The 19,132-nt window shown below is 47.6% G+C and overlaps 1 protein-coding gene across 1 annotated transcript; it reads left to right on the top strand.

Annotated features, from left to right (window-relative positions):
• The first annotated feature begins 617 nt into the window (after positions 1-617).
• Positions 618-18,363, top strand: chd4a (chromodomain helicase DNA binding protein 4a). Its single transcript, XM_061761125.1, has 28 exons — positions 618-819; positions 1,188-1,379; positions 2,731-2,840; positions 3,278-3,526; positions 6,738-6,856; positions 6,992-7,251; positions 7,334-7,464; positions 7,645-7,786; positions 7,868-8,034; positions 8,676-8,909; positions 8,984-9,187; positions 9,293-9,501; positions 9,636-9,767; positions 9,836-9,935; positions 10,309-10,500; positions 11,127-11,327; positions 11,701-11,838; positions 11,925-12,046; positions 12,124-13,484; positions 13,698-13,789; positions 14,149-14,905; positions 15,025-15,075; positions 15,156-15,305; positions 15,385-15,493; positions 15,698-15,830; positions 16,862-17,057; positions 17,651-17,826; positions 18,028-18,363. The coding sequence occupies exons 2-28, from the start codon at positions 1,313-1,315 to the stop codon at positions 18,043-18,045; spliced, it is 5,820 nt and encodes a 1,939-aa protein (XP_061617109.1). The 5' UTR covers positions 618-819; positions 1,188-1,312; the 3' UTR covers positions 18,046-18,363.
• The last annotated feature ends 769 nt before the right edge of the window (positions 18,364-19,132 follow it).

Here is a 19,132-nt window from a genome sequence, read left to right on the forward strand (position 1 = left end):
TTGGCAACTATTGTTTACAAACATTGTGAAAAAGTCAATCCAATTCAGCTAAAAAAAGGGGTGGGAGGTCACTTGGGTCACCCTTCAAATCCAGGTTGTAGGGGTCAGCCTATCATGTGCTTCCAGTCAAGTTACAGTACAGTACGCAAGTGCGCGTGCACACGGACCCAAGTCAGCGTGCACGCGCAAGTCAGCAGTCATGTGGCGCGCACAGTTGCCATGTGACGGCGTTTCCTCCCGCCCTCTTCCTATCGCGCATTTTTTGGGGGAGTTATGCTTATTGTGGGACGTTAGTGACTACGCTCATGGCTATTATGGGATGTCAGCAGTGGTGGGAGGGGGAGCGTCACCACGGTAACCAGGAGGGTGGGGGGGTGCACGGAGGAATGGGGAAGAGACTGCGAGGGAGGGGGTGAGTTTAATATTATGGTCTGTATGTTGCAAGGTAACTATGCAGAGTGGAGGAGGGGTGAGCGAAGTGTGTGCGTGTGTATGTGTGTGCGGCAAAGGAGGAGGTGGGGGGGGGGGGGTGATATTATGGGATGCCTGCCCCCTGATCTCTTTGTGTGTGCGTGCGCGCGCGCGGGGCGTGTGCGAGATCGCCCAAAAAAAAAAAAAAAAAAAAAAGGGGGAGACGAACGACGTCGTGCGCACACGCAGCTGCAGCCGCACAAAAACAAGGAAATCGGGTGAAATCGAGCCAACGTCGCCGTTACCTGAACAAAGCAGCGCCCGCCAACTATTGATTGAGACAACAACTGAGGCTGGAATTTTTTTTTTTTTTTTTTTTTGTTAAGGGGGAGTGTGGAGTGTCAAGTTGTGAGTATGCTACTTTGCCTCAATGGACTCGAGTGGAGATAAAGATGATGGCGACTTGTCAACGCTTCTTCAGTGTTGTAGTCGTTGGTTGAGTTTGGCCGCATAATGTGAACCTGGCGGTGGGTCAAGCTCGGGCTAGCTCGCATGCTAATGGTGGCGGTGGTGGGCAACTAACGAGAGCCGGCTGATACATTTTTTTCGACGTTTGGCTAAAGTTAAAATGTATTGTCCGCCGTGCTGAGTGTTTTGTGTGCCGGCTTTTCACCGTTTGTTAAACATTCCCTTCCGTTTTCTATTTTTTATTTTTTTTGTTCTCGGTGGAAACGCGACCGGCTCCTCTCCGAACCGCACACGCCGTCTTTGGACAGACTCGACGAACGCTGGCATCAAACTCTGGATTATTGTCGTACAAAACAACTTTTTAATTTAGTTAGCTCAAGTGCTAGCTAGCTAAACAGCAACAAAAAAAAAAGTAAAGTTTCTGCTGTCCACGATGTCTGGGAGCGAGGACGACCGAGACGACTATGGAGCCCCTCCGCCGGAGGAGCGCTTAATGCACGGTAAGACGACGACGAGCTTCGGTTGTTAGCCACGCCGTGCTAATGTTTTGTCACGTTCGTATCAATCATCTCCACTTAGCACCCGGCTAACTACCGGGTTGCTAACGTTAGCTAGCTCGACGGCCGGCGAACGCCTACGCTCTTCTCCTTGATAAAACGCCGTCGAGTTCGAGCATAAATGTCACTTTAAAAAAAAATAATAATAAATATATATATATATATGTTCATATAACCCCAAAAGAACGCGGGTGATCCCGTCGTGAAGTCACGCCGTCATGTTCCCGCCGGGGCCTTAAGTGAGCTACCGGTATTTTTTTTTTTTTTTCCCCCTTTACGTGTCGATGACAAGATGGAGGCAGCCAGTTAGCTTGGAAGCTGGCGGATGACGTTCGGCGGCTCCCTCCTCGTGGCCGGCTGCTTGGCTGCCAACAGAAAATGGAAAGAGAAAACAAAAAACAACACCCCCAAAAAAGTGCAGGCTTTTCCTCGGGAGACTTTTAAACACGAACACAATACGGAGCGTTGTGTGCTTTTAACATGAGCGTGTTATTACGTGGGGCTGTCAACAAATACTCCTCGCCAGTTAGCTTCGAGTGCTAAGTGCAAACATTTAGCTTGAACTCAGTGAGGCTGGTGTGCTGAAGTTTTTGAAATTTGATTTCACTTAGTGTTTGTTGGCGTTCAGCCACAAGGCTCAAACATCGTTTTAAAGCCCTGAAGGAATTGCTTGTTGTTAGTTGTTGTCCATGCACACTAAGTCCTGAATTAGCAATCAAATGTTTTAATCAATTCTATTCAAAGTCTGTTAATGTTTGAAAAATAAAAGAACAATAATCTGGGTGGATATAGTATGAAGAAGGAAATTTTCCATCCTGCACACAGCCACCTTATTTCATCTACTAAACTGCCAATATTTTACTTGGGTGAAACGAAGATTAATTATTTGAAGCCCTTGAACTAATTGTTTGGGCCTGTTAGTCTGAGGCGTTATTTAATAATAAAATGGTTTAATCAATTCAAAAATCAGCGTTAAGGAATTCCACAGACGGATATATGAAAGAAGAATCATTTGTGGACATGAGACGGAAGATGAAATTGTCCCCTACAGCTTCCTACACAGCCGCCTTTTTATTTTGATTTAAATGATGGTTGTTTTTCTGTTTTTAGCACCCAAAAGAATTGTTGGCGTGTGGTGGCCATATAAAGGGTGTGAGTTTAAACTAGCTCAAGCGGTTTGTTTCTCATGGTCAAAACAGCCGCGCATCGTGATTGTTACACACAGCCACTCACCCCTACTGTTTTATGCACTTTTGTCCTAACGCCGCAATGTCTCTGCTCGCCCAATCTGTAGACGACGAGGACGAGGATATTTCGGAGAATGAGCCTCAGAAGGTGAAGAAGAAGAAAAAGGCCAAGAAGAGCAGAGAGAGTAAAGGCAGCAAGAGGCGCTCGCGCAGAGAGGTATGCTGTTTATAATTGTATTTATTTCTTTATTTATTTTTTGGGTGGGTGGGGGGGGTCTACTGTGAGATTTTGTCTTTTATATTATTAGCCTGGTGTAAAAAAAAAAAAAAAAAATAAAGAAAAAAAAGTTATTTGACTTCCAGTTTAGAGAAATCACTTTGGGGTACTATTTACAGTATTTAGCACCAGAATGGGTGCTAAATGGTACCCAAAAGCGATTCCCCTATGCGCTCAAGTCCAAAGAAACATTTGGGCACTATGTAGAACCTTTATTTTTTTTAGAGGGCAATAGACGCAAATACACCCACAAGATTTGCATCACCTGCATCTAATGCAGACGTATCACGAGTGCAGAGGTCACAGTCAACGGGCTGCGGATGGGCCACGTGCATTGTGGGTAATAAAGGGCCACCAATCGGGTTCTTGCCTCCCAGGAACTCCCCATCAGCTCCCCGGAGCACGTGGGCGTGGGCGTGGCCGGGGCCGAGGACGAGGCGGGCGGCGGCGGCCAAGCTCAGCGCTCCGACAGCGAGGGCAGCGACTACACGCCGGGACGCAAGAAGAAGAAGCGGGCCGGCAGCAGCAAAGAGAAGAAGCGCAGCGGAGCCGAACGCAGTTCGGCCAAGAAGAAGGAGCCCGAGCCCGAGGAGGAAGAGGAGGAGGACGACGATGACGACTTCTCGGTGAGGAGACCCAGATGAGCGTTGTGTGCTTTAGAACACGGCAGAGCGAGTAATCGATACTATCAATTCATTCAAATTCATTTGCCTGGAGGATTTTTTTTTGCCAGTGTGTGTGGCTTCCATAGTTTAAAGCGTATCCCCGCTGATGTGCACTGCTTACGTTAACAACATAGCTGCAAAGGGAGAGGGGCTAGTTTACAAAAAAGCACAGTCAGTGTTGCCAACTTTGCGATTTGGGCTCTATATTTAGCCACTTTTCCCCCTTCTAGCAGCTACTTATAAAGAGAGCAACAAGTGAGTTTAATTCCCGCTAAAAAACAGACTACATGAGCAAAGTTGTTTTGCACGGCCAATGGCGCTGAATGTTGCTGTACACATTTGCTTTTTCAAGAAGAAGTATTTATTTACACGTATGTGAGGAGTACAATTTTTTTTTTCTATAGAAGTGGAGGCGATTTCTTGCTGGAGTTAAAAACCAGTTTCAAAACGTTTTTGGGGATTAAGTAGAAAAATAAAAAATCCCAGAAGGGGGAGAAAAAAAAATGCAAAGCAAGCCTTGTTTAGAATGTTATTTTTATTAGATTTTTCTGAAACTAAATGGGGAAGAAATCAATTAAAATTGCATTTGTGTTAGAAAGAGAGAGAGAGAGACTGACTGTAGCAGGCCTAATCGCCCAGCCATTCATGACACAAAATCGGACCAGACGGCCAATTTGTTTAATCTCACAGGTACTTAAAAGTTATCAAGATGATGTAGTTAGGAAACAAACAAATAGAAGTTTGTTTACATTAAAAATGTGTGTGTGTGTGTGTGTGTGTTCGGCGCGTCCTCAAACTGTGTAATTCATTTACAAATGAGCTGTACTGTATTTCCGTGGAAGCCAAGTAGTGCATGTAAAAAAAAAAAATAAAAAAAAAAAAAACAATATTGCCACTGGGCCGAGTTGGCAAGCATTAACTTGTGCTGCGGACGTTTGTATTCATCAACTGGTATCCAACCGTCTACTGCCGCTGCTGGTGGGTGCGGAAGAGGGTCTCGCCCAGCTTGTCTGTGAAATTCACGTTTGTAAACCAGTGTAATGACTCATGGATCGCTGTTGGTGGCTACACGGCATCGCTTTGGTTTTGACATCGGCACAGGTTTTGAGGAGACGATCAAAGGTGAGGTGACTCTCAGCCTGTCACGTCCGTTATGAGGGAGAGAAATGCGTGGTTTGGCACTTGCCACTCAGGATAGTATGTATGATTTCAACGGTGTGTGTCATGATCATGAGAACACGACAGAGATCATGGCGTGAATGGTGAACGCCATGTTTATTAAATAAATAAAAAAAGCCACTGATGCTTATGTTCAGTCTTATTTTGCCACCAGAAGCCCTTTTCACAGGCTTGTTTTTGTGGTTTTATAGTTTGACGTGTCACAAAAGCCCAAACTATTAATGTCCAAGGCGCTGTCCTGCTTGACATTTTTACGTCTTACAAAAAGCTCGTCTATCTTTTGGGTGAGAAACCAACCGATGTTCTACTGTTGATTACTCCGGAACATAAAAAGCTAGAATCCAACTTTTCTGCTGAAATAAAAGTCTGCACATTCTTTTGGTAGATACAGTGCTTGTATTTTCACAAAACACAATATTGTGCGGGTCTTGATTGGGGGAAAAATCAGTTAAAATGCTCTGTAACGGCTTGTAATACGGGGATGATTTTGTATTTTGGCTGTCATGCGAGTGGTCTCTCACTAGTCGTGAAAACGGTTGAGCATGAAAAACACTTGTTTTGCCCAGTAGTTGACGTTGAAGACATTTAAGCTCAAGCCGCTGTTTTGTGACGTCAAGTGTTGAGTCCGGTTTTAAAAATCGTACGTGTACGCAATCTTCCTCCTGAGCTCCACCTTTTTATCGTGCTGTAATATCACAAAGCTCATAAGGGCTGCGTGTATTTGTGAAATTAACTTTGGCCTTTTTGTTTTCTCTTTGTCTCACCTGTCATGGATGTGATATGAGCGATGGTTAAACAAAGAGCCGGGCCAGCCAATAGGGAGCCTCCTACTTAATGACACTTACTGAGGCGGGGGGGGTGTTGCATGTGTGTCTGGGGCGTGTAATGCATATATGCAGTTTCCATGGCAACCTGTCTTCCGTCACACCGCACCGTTCTGTCTTCTTGACCCTTTTTAAAAAAAAATAAAAAATAAAATAAAAAATTCCCCTCCTCGTTTGGGTTAGAAAATCATTTTCATTCATTTGTAGAGACGCCCCCGTTGCATTCAGGCTCCTCGTGGAGACTGTAAATTGGGACCACAGCTTTAGTTTTTCATCATTTGGAGCGGAGACGGAGTGACAATCACACACATACATACAAAAAAAATTGTTTATAGTCCTCCGTCATCTTGCACAGTATGAATAAAGAGAATAGGCTGGTTTCACATTATCAAGGTATTGCAATTGCAGCTCTAAAATTATTTTTTCTCCCCCCATTGAATGGGCTCTCTGAGTACATTAGTAAACGTAAAAAGAAAAATAATAGAATTTTTCTAAATAAACTCAAAACGTAGTAGTACAACAGTAAAATTACTCTGCTCTTTGTCGCTTTGTGAAGTAACATCAGCGGAAACGAACTGATGTTCACCGTGCCGGTCACCTGACACGTGAAGTCCTGTAACAGGTTGCCGATTTTCATCTAAAGACGGCGTGATGCTAATGTATTCACGTTACCTTGAATTTGTCAAAGTGTGATGGCGGTGCTGCCAATAAGATATGCAATGTCGTATTGTGTCCGGCGGCAATCATTCTTTGTCATCATGTTTTGCGTATCCTTCCTCTGCCAAGCCGCAATACCTGAAAAATACTAACACTTTATTAACGCAAAAGCTGACTTTAGTTGGTGGAAAGGAAAAGGGAAAGGGAAGACAAATCTTTTTCCTAATCTGTCCAGATTCTTCCAACCATTTTGAGCAAATTTGCCTTGCTCGCTCGGACAAACTCAGGAAAGTGTGCCAGATGCATTTCGGCCCCGCGAAGCCATCCAAAAACAAAGATGGATGATTAAGGCACAAGAAAATGCTTTGAAATACTTCACAGATGGGGCCGTGGCATACGGATGTTTGTCACATCAGCAATCGCGATAAGACTGCAGACACGGACGGAGGAGAAATGGACCTCTTGTCATGTCTTTTATTTCTTTATTTTAAACCCCTGTGGTTTCCGTGCAGGAGCCCAAGTCGTCCTCCCAGCTGCTGGAGAACTGGGGCATGGAGGACATCGATCACATTTTCACCGAGGAGGACTATCGCTCTCTGACGAACTACAAGGCCTTCAGTCAGATTGTCAGGTAGCGATGCTCACATTTCCACTCTGTTGATTAATTCCGCTAATGCGCCACTCGCAAAGAGTTGAGGTCATTCAGTTGAAATTTCAAAATAATCTGTGGGCAATTAAGCATCCGTGTTGCGTCGCTTCCATCCAGGCCGCTCATCGCCGCCAAGAACCCCAAAATCGCCGTGTCCAAGATGATGATGGTTCTAGGCGCCAAGTGGCGGGAGTTCAGCACCAACAACCCCCTGAGGGGAGCCGCCGCCGCCAATGCCGCTCTGGCAACGGCAAACGTACCCGCCGCCGTCGACACCATGGTGGCCGAGGCCGCCCCGCCCCCCGCCGCCGCCCCGGCGGAGCCCCAGCAGCCCCCCGCGCCGCCGCTGCGCAAGGCCAAGACCAAGGAAGGCAAAGGTACGGCTCGGGTAGCGCTTTATGACTCGGGGAGATTGTCTACTGAGCTCAGCTGATGGCAGCTTTCTTTCGTCTCGCGCAGGTCCCAACGCCCGCAAAAAGTCTAAAGCTTCGCAGAAACATCAAGAGAAGAAGAACAATGCAAAGACCAAGAAAGTGGCTCCTTTGAAAATCAAGCTGGGAGGCTTCAACAGCAAGCGGAAACGCTCATCGGTACGAGACAGGGGAAGAATTTATCAAATCCTAAGGCCAATTAAAAGTAACTACCATGTGTGCTATAGGAATTAATTTTCCAGAAAAATTGGAATGTTAGAATAACAAATTCGTCCGTTAGCGGTTTTGGTGTTAAGACGCACACACTAATTCCGAGTCTTGCGCGCGGTCTCGGTTCAGAGCGAAGAGGACGAGCCCGACGTGGACAGCGACTTTGAGGACGGCAGCATGAACAGTGTCTCCGTCTCCGAAGGCTCCAACAGCCGGAGCAGTCGCAGCAAAAAGAAGCCTTCGTCCAAGGCCAAGCCCAAGAGGAAGAAAGGTAACGTGCCCGAAGACGCCTTTCCGTACGAGTCCACTTTTATTGTACCTTGAGCCTAAGTGTTTCCGTTTCTCCCGCAAGCTGAGGATGCGGACGGCTATGAGACGGACCACCAGGACTACTGCGAGGTGTGTCAGCAGGGCGGCGAGATCATCCTGTGTGACACGTGTCCCAGAGCCTACCACATGGTCTGCCTGGACCCCGACATGGAGAAAGCGCCCGAGGGCACCTGGAGCTGTCCGCACTGCGTAAGCAAAACTTGCTCTTTCTCATGTCCGCTGTCTGTGGAGATGGGGCGTGTATGAAAAGAATTAAACCAGCGGGTGTCGAGCGCTTGTTGTTGTGGCTCAAAGTGCCTGATCAAAAGATTATGTTGTGATGAAACTGCAGGAAACCGTAACACTTGATTTCATTTTGTTCTGAAAACAAAATATGCTTTATTTTTGGAATAGCACCACAGGTACACTTTGCCCAGACCAGACTAAAGGCCTTTGATACTTCACAAAAGCAAATTACTTTATCATCATTTTCCCAAATTTTTATTTTATTTTTTGTTATTTTTTTAAAGCGTCACAGAGCCAGAGTGATGTAATAAATAAACGATTCATTTTTAACAAAACAACAGACTTACTCAAATTTCACTCGTCTAAAAAAAACATCCACGCTTTCAATCTTGAGGCGACATAAAGCCGCACAGCTCCCGCAGAGTGAGGCAAGAGGCGGAGTTTTCGTCTCTCTTCTTTTCAAAAGGTTTAATAGATTTGTTCTCAAGCTATTGTAAACACTTTAAATTGGCTAATGCATAAAAATAACTGACGGCGTGGTGGCAGACTCGTGCATAACAATAGTGGTAAGCAAATATGAACTAAGCGGTGTCCCGGCTCTCTAGGAGAAGGAGGGCATCCAGTGGGAGGCGAAGGAGGAGGTGTCGGAAGGCGAGGAGGACAACGGCGACGGCGGGGAGATGGAGGAGGACGACCACCACATGGAGTTCTGCAGGGTGTGCAAGGACGGAGGCGAGCTCCTCTGCTGCGACTCGTGCCCGTCGTCCTACCACATCCACTGCCTCAACCCTCCGCTGCCCGAGATCCCCAACGGAGAGTGGATCTGCCCGCGCTGCCTGGTGAGTGTGCGCCGGGAACAACGCCGATTTGTAAATCTCCACGATCCGCTGCGAGCCTTTTCCTCCTGCCGCAGTGCCCCCCCATGAAGGGGAAGGTCCAGAAGATCTTGACGTGGCAGTGGGGAGAACCTCCTCCTCCGACACCCGTACCCCGACCGCCGGAGCTCCCGGCGGAGGCGCCCGACCCCGCCCCGCTGGCAGGGCGGCCCGAGCGAGAGTTCTTCGCCAAATGGTTCAACATGTCCTACTGGCACTGCTCGTGGGTCACCGAGCTGCAGGTGTGTGGCAATACAGAAAACCCAAATGCGCAATAAAACACAAGTCATAGGTTTGCACCAAGTTTAGAAACGGTGCCCACTAAGGCGTTGCCCGTCCTCCACCAGCTGGAGCTCCATTGTCAGGTGATGTTCAGGAACTACCAGAGGAAGAACGACATGGACGAGCCGCCGCCCATCGACTTTGGCGACGGGGAGGAAGACAAGAGCGACAAGAGGAAGAACAAGGACCCCATTTATGCGCAATTGGACGAGAAGTTCCTCCGATTCGGAATTAAGATGGAGTGGCTGATGATCCACCGCATCCTCAACCACAGGTCGGCACGCGCCCTACGGACTTTCATATCATTCTTAGGCTTGGGTATCATTGTCTTCCGCCCCTGTTATTTCTTTGGATGTACAAGAACCGGTGCCATGTTTTTATTTCAATGGCTGATTGTGTTGCCTGCAGCGTGGACAGAAAGAACAACGTGCACTACCTGATCAAGTGGCGGGAGCTGGCGTACGACCAGGCCACCTGGGAGGCGGAGGACATGGACATTCCCGACTTTGACACGTACAAGCTGCAGTACTGGAACCACAGGTTCGAGCCAGAGCAACCTGTTGGTGACCTTTTGCCGTCCCCTAACGCGTGCCTCACTTCTCTCGCAGAGAGCTCATGATGGGCGACGACGGCAAACCCGGGAAGAAGATCAAGGTGAAAGGGCGTGTGAAGCGTCCCGACAGACCGCCTGAGAACCCCGTCGTCGATGTACGCTCATTTTGATGTCTTTTTTTTAATTTGTATTTATATATCTATAGATAATACATGCTTATGACAGTTATGAACACAAAGAAGCATGACTCGTGTCCATGTAACATTTACCTTATTTTGACAAGCAAGCAGTCATGGTGAAAAGAAATGTTCTGCGGCATGTGATTGCCAGATGATTCATGATTAACACTTTGCTCAGCAGTCTTTTCACTCAAAATGGAACTTGTTTTCACATGGCAGTCTAGTGAGTGAGGATTAGATCTGAAGTAGTGCAAGTAGCTGATGTAAATTGCCCTCTGGAATAATGTCGCTTTTGATTGATTTTCTGCCGCCGCTCGCTCACCCGTCCGTCTTGTCATTCTGTCGCCAGCCCACCATCAAGTTCGAGCGTCAGCCAGACTATCTGGACAGCACGGGCGGCACGCTGCACCCCTACCAGCTGGAGGGCCTCAACTGGCTGCGCTTCTCCTGGGCGCAGGGCACTGACACCATCTTGGCCGACGAGATGGGGCTGGGCAAGACGGTCCAGACCGCTGTCTTCCTCTACTCGCTGTATAAAGAGGTGGGTGGCGCTTGGCTGTCGACTTCCCTTCTGACAATCCAAACTAAACATCACGGACCAAAGTCCGGTGGGCAGCTCATTTGCCGTAACTATATTTAGGAAAACAATATCAAATTGCTTGGTTTGGTTTTAGCCTGTTTAATAAATTGAGCAATGTCAAAGTGGCCCTTGCGTCCTTCAGTTTTGCTCTGTGACCCTTGAAAGAAAGCCGTTTGGACACACCTGCTTAAAAAGGTTCAGTGGAACGTCGCCCTGACAAAGGAGGCTTTGTGTGTGTGTGTGTGAGTGTGGAGGCCTGATGCCATTCAGCCATTTTGTGTGAAGCAAATTTGTCAACATCAAACAGTCAATTGTCATTCACGTCGCTGGCGTGTGAGACTGCTGCCACCTGGAGGTGGGAGGCTGAAATGCACACAAGGAAGCTTCTATTATTGCTTCTCAGCGTAGTTTCTTTGTGTCCCGTTTTTATTCTATCGATGGAAATTCCCAAAATTTGGGAATATTGTCACCTGCATTGGTGTGCGCGAGAGTAAAATCAACAGATCTGATTTTGTTCTGCCGGATCAGCTGTTATGTTTCATTCATGTCTCGGCGAATAAAACGTGCGCCCTCCTCTGCACCCTCAGGGTCATTCCAAGGGTCCCTTCCTGGTCAGTGCGCCACTCTCCACCATCATCAACTGGGAGAGGGAGTTTGAGATGTGGGCGCCCGACATGTACGTGGTTACGTACGTGGGGGACAAAGACAGCAGGGCCGTAATCAGAGAGAACGAGTTCTCCTTCGAGGACAACGCCATCCGGGGAGGGAAGAAAGCCTCCAGGATGAAGGTGGGAGCAGATGGTGCTGAACATGTGGGGGGGGGGAAAAAAAACACTTTAAACACACTTATTCTTTTTGAATACATACCTGCCCCGCTCGTAAAGTTGAACCGAAGTCACTGTTGTTTTATTTCTAAATACATTAAATGTCTTTTGAAGGTAAGTGCTGAAAGCGTGTGTAAAGACTGAGAACAATTGTGCAAATGCTAACATAGTGCGAAATGCCATGGGCTAATGGAAGTTGGCACAAATGTTATAGTAATTCTAGAGCTTCAAACGACCGCTACTACTAATTCAGACTTGCCTGTGTACGGTACAAACCTGCACTGTACTGCAATGATCGGCTGATTTTTGTAATGTTCCCCCCCCTTCCGCAAAACAGAAAGATTCATCCATCAAGTTCCACGTCTTGCTGACGTCCTACGAGCTGATCACCATCGACATGGCCGTGCTGGGCTCCATCGACTGGGCCTGTTTGGTGGTGGACGAGGCCCATCGGCTGAAGAACAACCAGTCCAAGGTACTGACACTGCACAGCAGCGGTTTGCCGCCATCCGGTCACAATCACCATGCAACCCGACATGTTTTTCCCGTGCTTTCCTGCAGTTTTTCCGCGTCTTGAACAACTACCCCCTGCAACACAAGCTGCTGCTCACCGGAACGCCGCTGCAAAACAACCTGGAGGAACTTTTCCACCTGCTTAACTTCCTCACGCCGGAGAGGTTCAGGTCAGCACGGCTCCTTCGCTCTTCTCTCGCCGCTTTGTTTTCCGATGACTGAAGTGTGAATTGATTTGCGTCCGCAGCAATCTGGAGGGCTTCCTGGAGGAGTTTGCCGACATCGCCAAAGAGGACCAGATCAAGAAGCTGCACGACATGCTGGGTCCGCACATGCTCAGGAGGCTCAAGGCCGACGTCTTCAAGCACATGCCCTCCAAGACGGAGCTCATCCTCCGGGTGGAGCTCAGCCCGCAGCAGAAGAAATACTACAAATTCATCCTGACCAGGAACTTTGAAGCTCTCAACACCAAAGGAGGAGGGAACCAGGTTTCGCTGCTTAACGTGGTCATGGACCTCAAGAAGTGCTGCAACCACCCTTTCCTCTTCCCCGGAGCGGCAATGGAAGCTCCCAAGTTGCCCAACGGTATGTACGACGGCAGCTCGCTCATTAAGGCGGCTGGGAAGCTGATGTTGCTGCAGAAGATGATGAGGAAGCTGAAGGACGGAGGACACAGAGTGCTCATCTTCTCTCAGATGACCAAGATGTTGGACCTCCTGGAGGACTTCCTGGAGAACGAGGGCTACAAGTACGAGCGTATCGACGGCAGCATCACGGGAGGGATGAGACAGGAGGCCATCGACCGCTTCAACGCTCCCGGCGCTCAGCAGTTCGCCTTCCTGCTGTCCACCAGGGCCGGAGGTCTGGGGATCAACCTGGCCACCGCCGACACAGTCATCATCTACGACTCGGACTGGAATCCTCACAACGACATCCAGGCTTTCAGCAGAGCTCATCGAATCGGTCAGAACAAAAAAGTCATGATCTACCGCTTTGTCACTAAGGCCTCGGTGGAGGAGAGGATCACGCAGGTGGCCAAGAAGAAGATGATGCTCACCCACTTGGTGGTCCGACCCGGCCTGGGCTCCAAGACGGGCTCCATGTCCAAGCAGGAACTGGACGACATTCTCAAGTTCGGCACGGAGGAGCTCTTCAAAGACGAGTGCGAGGGCGAGAACAAGGAGGAGGACAGCAGCGTCATCCACTACGACGACAAGGCCATCGACCGGCTGCTGGACAGGAACCAGGACGCCACCGACGACACGGAGCTGCAGAGCATGAACGAGTACCTGAGCTCCTTCAAGGTGGCGCAGTACGTGGTGAAGGACGAGGACGAGGAGGAGGAGGAGGTGCAGCGTGAGATCATCAAGCAGGAGGAGAGCGTGGACCCCGACTACTGGGAAAAGTTGCTGCGCCACCATTACGAGCAGCAGCAGGAGGACTTGGCCCGCAACCTGGGCAAGGGCAAGCGCATCCGCAAGCAGGTCAACTACAACGACGGCTCGCAGGAGGACAGAGCCGACTGGCAGGACGACCAGTCGGACGGCCAGTCGGATTACTCCGTGGCCTCCGAGGAGGGAGACGAGGACTTTGACGAGCGATCGGAAGGTAAGAGCGTGGTCTTCGTGTCCGCACAGTTAGGATACGCCAGTCCAAACGGAGCTGCGTACGCAATTCTTTCTCGCCTCCACATCCGCCGAGCCGATTGAAGTGAATAAAACTGATCGCCATAACACATCTACTGCTTTAGTAATCCTGATTTATTAATATTTAGACTTTGAGGTCACGCTGTGTTTCAACTTGTCCGTCTGTCCCATGCAGCCAATTCACGCAGACCGAACAGGAAGGGCCTGAGGAACGACAAAGACAAGCCACTGCCCCCCCTGCTGGCCAGGGTGGGAGGCAACATTGAGGTGAGAGCCCTCATTCTCTTTTTTTCCTTTTTTTTTTTCCTCCCCTCACTCCCAGAACAACAATTGAACAATTGGTTATATGTGTAGTGTATGTATAAATGAGTGTTTATATGTGGGTAAAAATAGACGATTGTCTGCATGTCTGTTTGCAGTTCTAGATGAACTCTTGACTTTAGTAAAGTAATTGTAACGCTTTAAATGATAGGGGTTTAATTAAATTTGACTTCCTACTCCTTTTCGGACCAGCAGCGCACGGTGTTTCAGAATGGGATATTGTACGTTTAAAAAAAATAAAAAATAAATGGTACCACCCCAAAAAGTTTTATAACGTCCGAATACTACGTTGAAATGTCGCACAGGTGCTGGGCTTCAACTCCCGGCAGAGGAAGGCCTTCCTGAATGCGGTGATGCGTTACGGGATGCCGCCGCAGGATGCCTTCACCACGCAGTGGTTGGTCCGAGACCTGCGAGGGAAGTCGGAGAAAGAGTTCAAGGCCTACGTGTCTCTGTTCATGCGGCACCTCTGCGAGCCCGGAGCCGACGGCGCCGAGACCTTCGCCGACGGCGTCCCCAGGGAAGGGTTGTCACGGCAACACGTGCTAACCCGCATCGGCGTCATGTCGCTCATCCGTAAGAAGGTTCAGGAGTTCGAGCACGTCAACGGCCAGTGGTCGCTGCCGTGGATGGCCGAGCTGGAGGAGAACAAGCGGGCCGCTCAGCCCGACTCGCCCGGGAAGACGCCGTCCACGGGAACGCCCGCCGACACGCAGCCCAACACGCCCGCTGCGGGCGACGAGGCGAAAAGCGACGAGGCCGTCAGGGACGGAGACAAAGATGTGAAGAAAGACGGCGAGGGGGACAAAAACGGCAAAGACGCTGCAAAGAACGCCGGCGAGGTCATCGCCATTCCCGACGACGACGACGACAAAAGTCCGTCGGAGGACAAGAAGGCGGACGAGCCCGCGGAAGCGGACAAAGCCGCCAACGGAGAAGCCGAGAGCGCCAAGGACGGTGAGAGCGACAAGAAGAGTCCGCGAGGCAGAGACGACTCCGCCTCGCCTTCGGAGGCCAAGAGCCTTGGTCCCGAGTCCAAAAGTCAAGAGTCTGACGTCAAAGGTGAACTTTTTTTTATTTTTATTTTACTCTTGCGTTTTCAACAACACAGCCCACATTGGGTGTGATAACCAAGCTCCTATAACAATTCATAAAAAAGATTTTGTTGTTGTTTTCCCCAGAAGACAAGTCCGAGAAGATGGACACGACTCCGCCCGCAGACGACAAGAAAGGTAGCGCCTCCTGATTAGTTCTCAGTGTGATGACGTCATCTGTCTTGCGGTTGTTGAACGTGCCCGCGTTCTCTCGGCAGCCGCCAAGGAGGAGAAGGAGGCTCCGAAAGCCGAGGAGGCCCAAAAGCTGCAGAACGGCGACAGCGGCAAGGAGAGCCCCGCCGCCATCGAGGAGAAGAAGAAGGCCAAGGGCCGTTTCATGTTCAACATTGCGGACGGGGGATTCACAGGTACACACACACACACACACACTATACGTTGAAAGGTCAAATGTCATTCCTTGATTCACGTGAGGTCTCGTCTGTTCAGAGCTTCACTCACTGTGGCAAAACGAAGAGCGTGCCGCCACGGTCACCAAGAAGACCAACGAGATCTGGCACCGTCGCCATGACTACTGGCTGCTGGCCGGAATCATCCAGTATCCTTTTCGCCACGCCTGGAAAGTGAATGAACTCAGATTCTGGGGAGTTCACCCAAATGGGTGCAGGGTATTTCAGACAGAAGGGCCAAGATAAAATGCGACGGCGCCATCCGTGGGCGGGGCATGATGTCAAGGTTCCCTTTCCTCGCCGCTTTAATTCTTCTCGATGTTGTCGTTGACCTTGACGGCGCCGCTCCTCAGACACGGCTACGCTCGCTGGCAGGACATCCAGAACGACGTCAAGTTCGCCATCCTCAACGAGCCTTTCAAAGGCGAGATGAACCGAGGCAACTTCCTGGAAATCAAGAACAAGTTCCTGGCCAGGAGGTTCAAGGTACCGAGGCCCGCCACGCCACGCTTTCGCAACCTTTCGCTCGAGCCCAGGCACATATTTGACATTACGAAAATCTCAAACATTTTGTAAAAAGTCTGTGTACTGGAATAATGATGATCTTGTCCCGATTTACTTCAGTGCCAACTAGTTGGAAGAGCATTTCGTTTTTCTGCCCGTCGCTGGCAAAGATAAATGAACAAACGGACATAATTAGATCGTAAATAATTCAATTAAATTGGATCATTTCCTGCAAGAGATTTTCAAGAGAAATACGCCTTTGTTGTAAAAGATGTAGATTTACCTGTCAGGTTAGTTGTTTTTTTTTCTAAATTAAGTTTGATGTAAATGTATAATATTTGAAATTAATTTTAGAAAATGAAATATTTTGACCATGTTTAATGTTATTTGGAGTAAACTGTTTCCATTTTTTTTTCCTAATTTCTGTTTGTCTTTTTGTCAAGTTACTTAAAATGGAAAAGGCAATTTCAGGGTGTGGAATTTTATTTCTTGTTTTTCTTCCCCCCCCCGCATCAATTGATGAGTTCAACTTTATTTAGAAAAAAAAAAAAGTAATTCAACGTTAGTTTTTTGGGGTTTGCAATTTTTAGATTAAAATTTTATAAATGTAAATTAATAATATATAGTACTAGTAGTAATAATTAAAAAAATCAATTAAGTACGGTTCAATAAAGGTTAATTCAACTGTTTTTTGTTTTTTTTAATTAAATCAAAATTAATTTCAAATTAGAAACAAATATTTTGTTTACCGTCTTTTGTCTTTTGGGTTGCCCCATCAAGGCTTGTGTAATTTGTTTGGCACAGTTTTGATACCCGATACTCTTCCTGACACAATCGGCCCATTTTTTTAGTTTTCTTATTTTCAATTTTTTTATTTAAGCTGCATTTAATTTATTTTGCGTTAAAGAATTGGGTCATTTCTCGCGCCACGCCTAAGTTCTTGTGAACCAATACACCGAGAAAGAAACCGAAAAGCAGTCTGTCGTTAACCGTTGGCCGTCGCCTCGCCGCAGCTCTTGGAGCAGGCGCTGGTGATCGAGGAGCAGCTGCGTCGCGCCGCCTACCTCAACATGTCCGAAGACCCCTCGCACCCCTCCATGGCGCTCAACACGCGCTTCAGCGAGGTGGAGTGCTTGGCCGAGTCGCACCAGCACCTCAGCAAAGAGTCCATGTCGGGGAACAAGCCGGCCAACGCCGTCCTGCACAAAGGTCAGTCCGAGTGGGATGAGAATTATTAACACGTTAGTTCTGTGTCAATGAAATTCCTCAATTTGCTACAACATAGTTCCTCGGCAACAAAATCCCTCAAGATGGTGGCAAAGCACACATTTTGTCTGAATGAAACTCCTCAATTGAGCTAAAAGTAATTTTTGGACTCTTTAAGATGCCACAAGATGACGGCAAATTGTTGTCCAAAGGAAACTCCTCAACTCACTTCAGCATAGTTCTTTGACAAAGTGGTGACAAAACTCTACTTTTGTCTAAATGAAATTCAACTCGAGTCAACATAGTTGTTTGAACCGCCACAAGAGGATGCGCATCGTTCTTTATTTTGGAATGAGCACAAAATAGCAACGGGAGTTTTTCAGCGAATAACAGGGGGCATAAATCCACTAATGCCCAATTTTGCAAATGCTGAACTGTGAATACGTGGAGGTACTTACTACACAACAGCAGCACAACGAAATGGCCACCTCACTATATATTGGGTAGAGAGGCATTCCTACTGTCGGCGCGCCGATGTCATGACGCGCACGGGTCGTTTCTTCAAGTAATATTAACGCGGTTGTCGTTGCCGCCAGTGCTGAAGCAGCTGGAGGAGCTCCTCAGCGACATGAAGGCGGACGTGACGCGCCTCCCGGCGACCATCGCCCGAATACCGCCGGTGGCCGTGCGGTTGCAGATGTCCGAGAGGAACATCCTGAGCCGCCTGGCCAGCCGAGGACCCGACACGCAGACTCAGGCGCAGACGCAACAGGTACGTACACGCGAGCAGCGTTACAAAATTGGTTGGAATTAACCGGAAGAAACCAGGATTTACCAAATTAAACGTATTTTTGCGCCCTCGAGTATCGGCAGCCTTCACGAGTACCCGATACCTCGAAATAAGGCCGGTATGGGCCCGATACGTACTCGCCCGTCCCTGGCGTTGACCTTTTCTTTGCTTCTCTTCTCGCAGATGTCTCAGCAGCAGTAGACGGACGACGCTCAGCTCTTTACCTCTAAGCCCCCCCACACCCCAACCACATTCCTGATTGGCAACAGACTGTGCGCCCACGCTTGAAGCCACACCCAGCTTGCCCCGCCCCCAACAAACAGACTTTGTTTCCCGGAGGACAGACAAATGGACGGACTTCCTTCCCGAACGTTTGAGGCTGTGGGCACAAAAGCAATTTTTATTTTTTTCTCCTTTTTTCAATTTCTGGATTAATATTATTGATATAATGTTATTATGATGTTTTTTTGGGACCTAAATAAAAAAAAAAAATAAAAAAAAAAGTGAAATAAAAAGTCACCTTGGTCCGGAAACTCCGATTGGCCACAACGTGACACAAGCATGACTCTGCAAAATCACCAAAGCTACACTCCAATAATAATCATAATGTTAGTCCTCTAATGATATGTTATCAAATTGCTGAGTACAGTAAGGCAAACATGATTTATTAATTTTCTCCAGCCAAAACAAAAGTGAAACTAGCTCTACATATGTCCACAAGGGGGCAGCATTCTTAGAATTTGATAGCACAAACGAGACTGAACTACAAACGCTAAAGTACAAATTGTTTATTCGAAAAGCAAATCTTGTATAAAAAGTTCTCGTCAGGATAATTGTTTTTAATTGTATGTAATTCTAGTGAGTAAAGGTCAATTTGAAGTTAAATGTAGTTTTAAAAAATTAACTCGTTTACATAATTTCATTTAGTTCACATTTTTGAAAGATAAAATAAATCATAGTTCAATTTTTATTAAAAGGTGTAATGAAATTACGAATAATACATTGATTCAACTGTTATTTTTGTCATGTCAATTGAACAGATTTTTTTTGTTACATTGAAACATTACAATACGTAGACAATACACAAAGTTAAAATATTTTTGAGCTGATTTCATTTTCACTTTTTGAATGGTTTATTTCGCGTTATTTTAAAGAAACATAGGAAAAATATAATTACAAATAATTGTAAAACATTTTTTCCCAAAACCAAGACCAACAAAGAAAAAATATTTTGGAATTATGTAACACACTGTGTACATGCTCCGTTGTCCTGGTAACGGCTGGAGTG

This window comes from Phyllopteryx taeniolatus, chromosome 21 (genome assembly GCF_024500385.1).
Source record: "Phyllopteryx taeniolatus isolate TA_2022b chromosome 21, UOR_Ptae_1.2, whole genome shotgun sequence".
Taxonomy (NCBI): domain Eukaryota; kingdom Metazoa; phylum Chordata; class Actinopteri; order Syngnathiformes; family Syngnathidae; genus Phyllopteryx; species Phyllopteryx taeniolatus.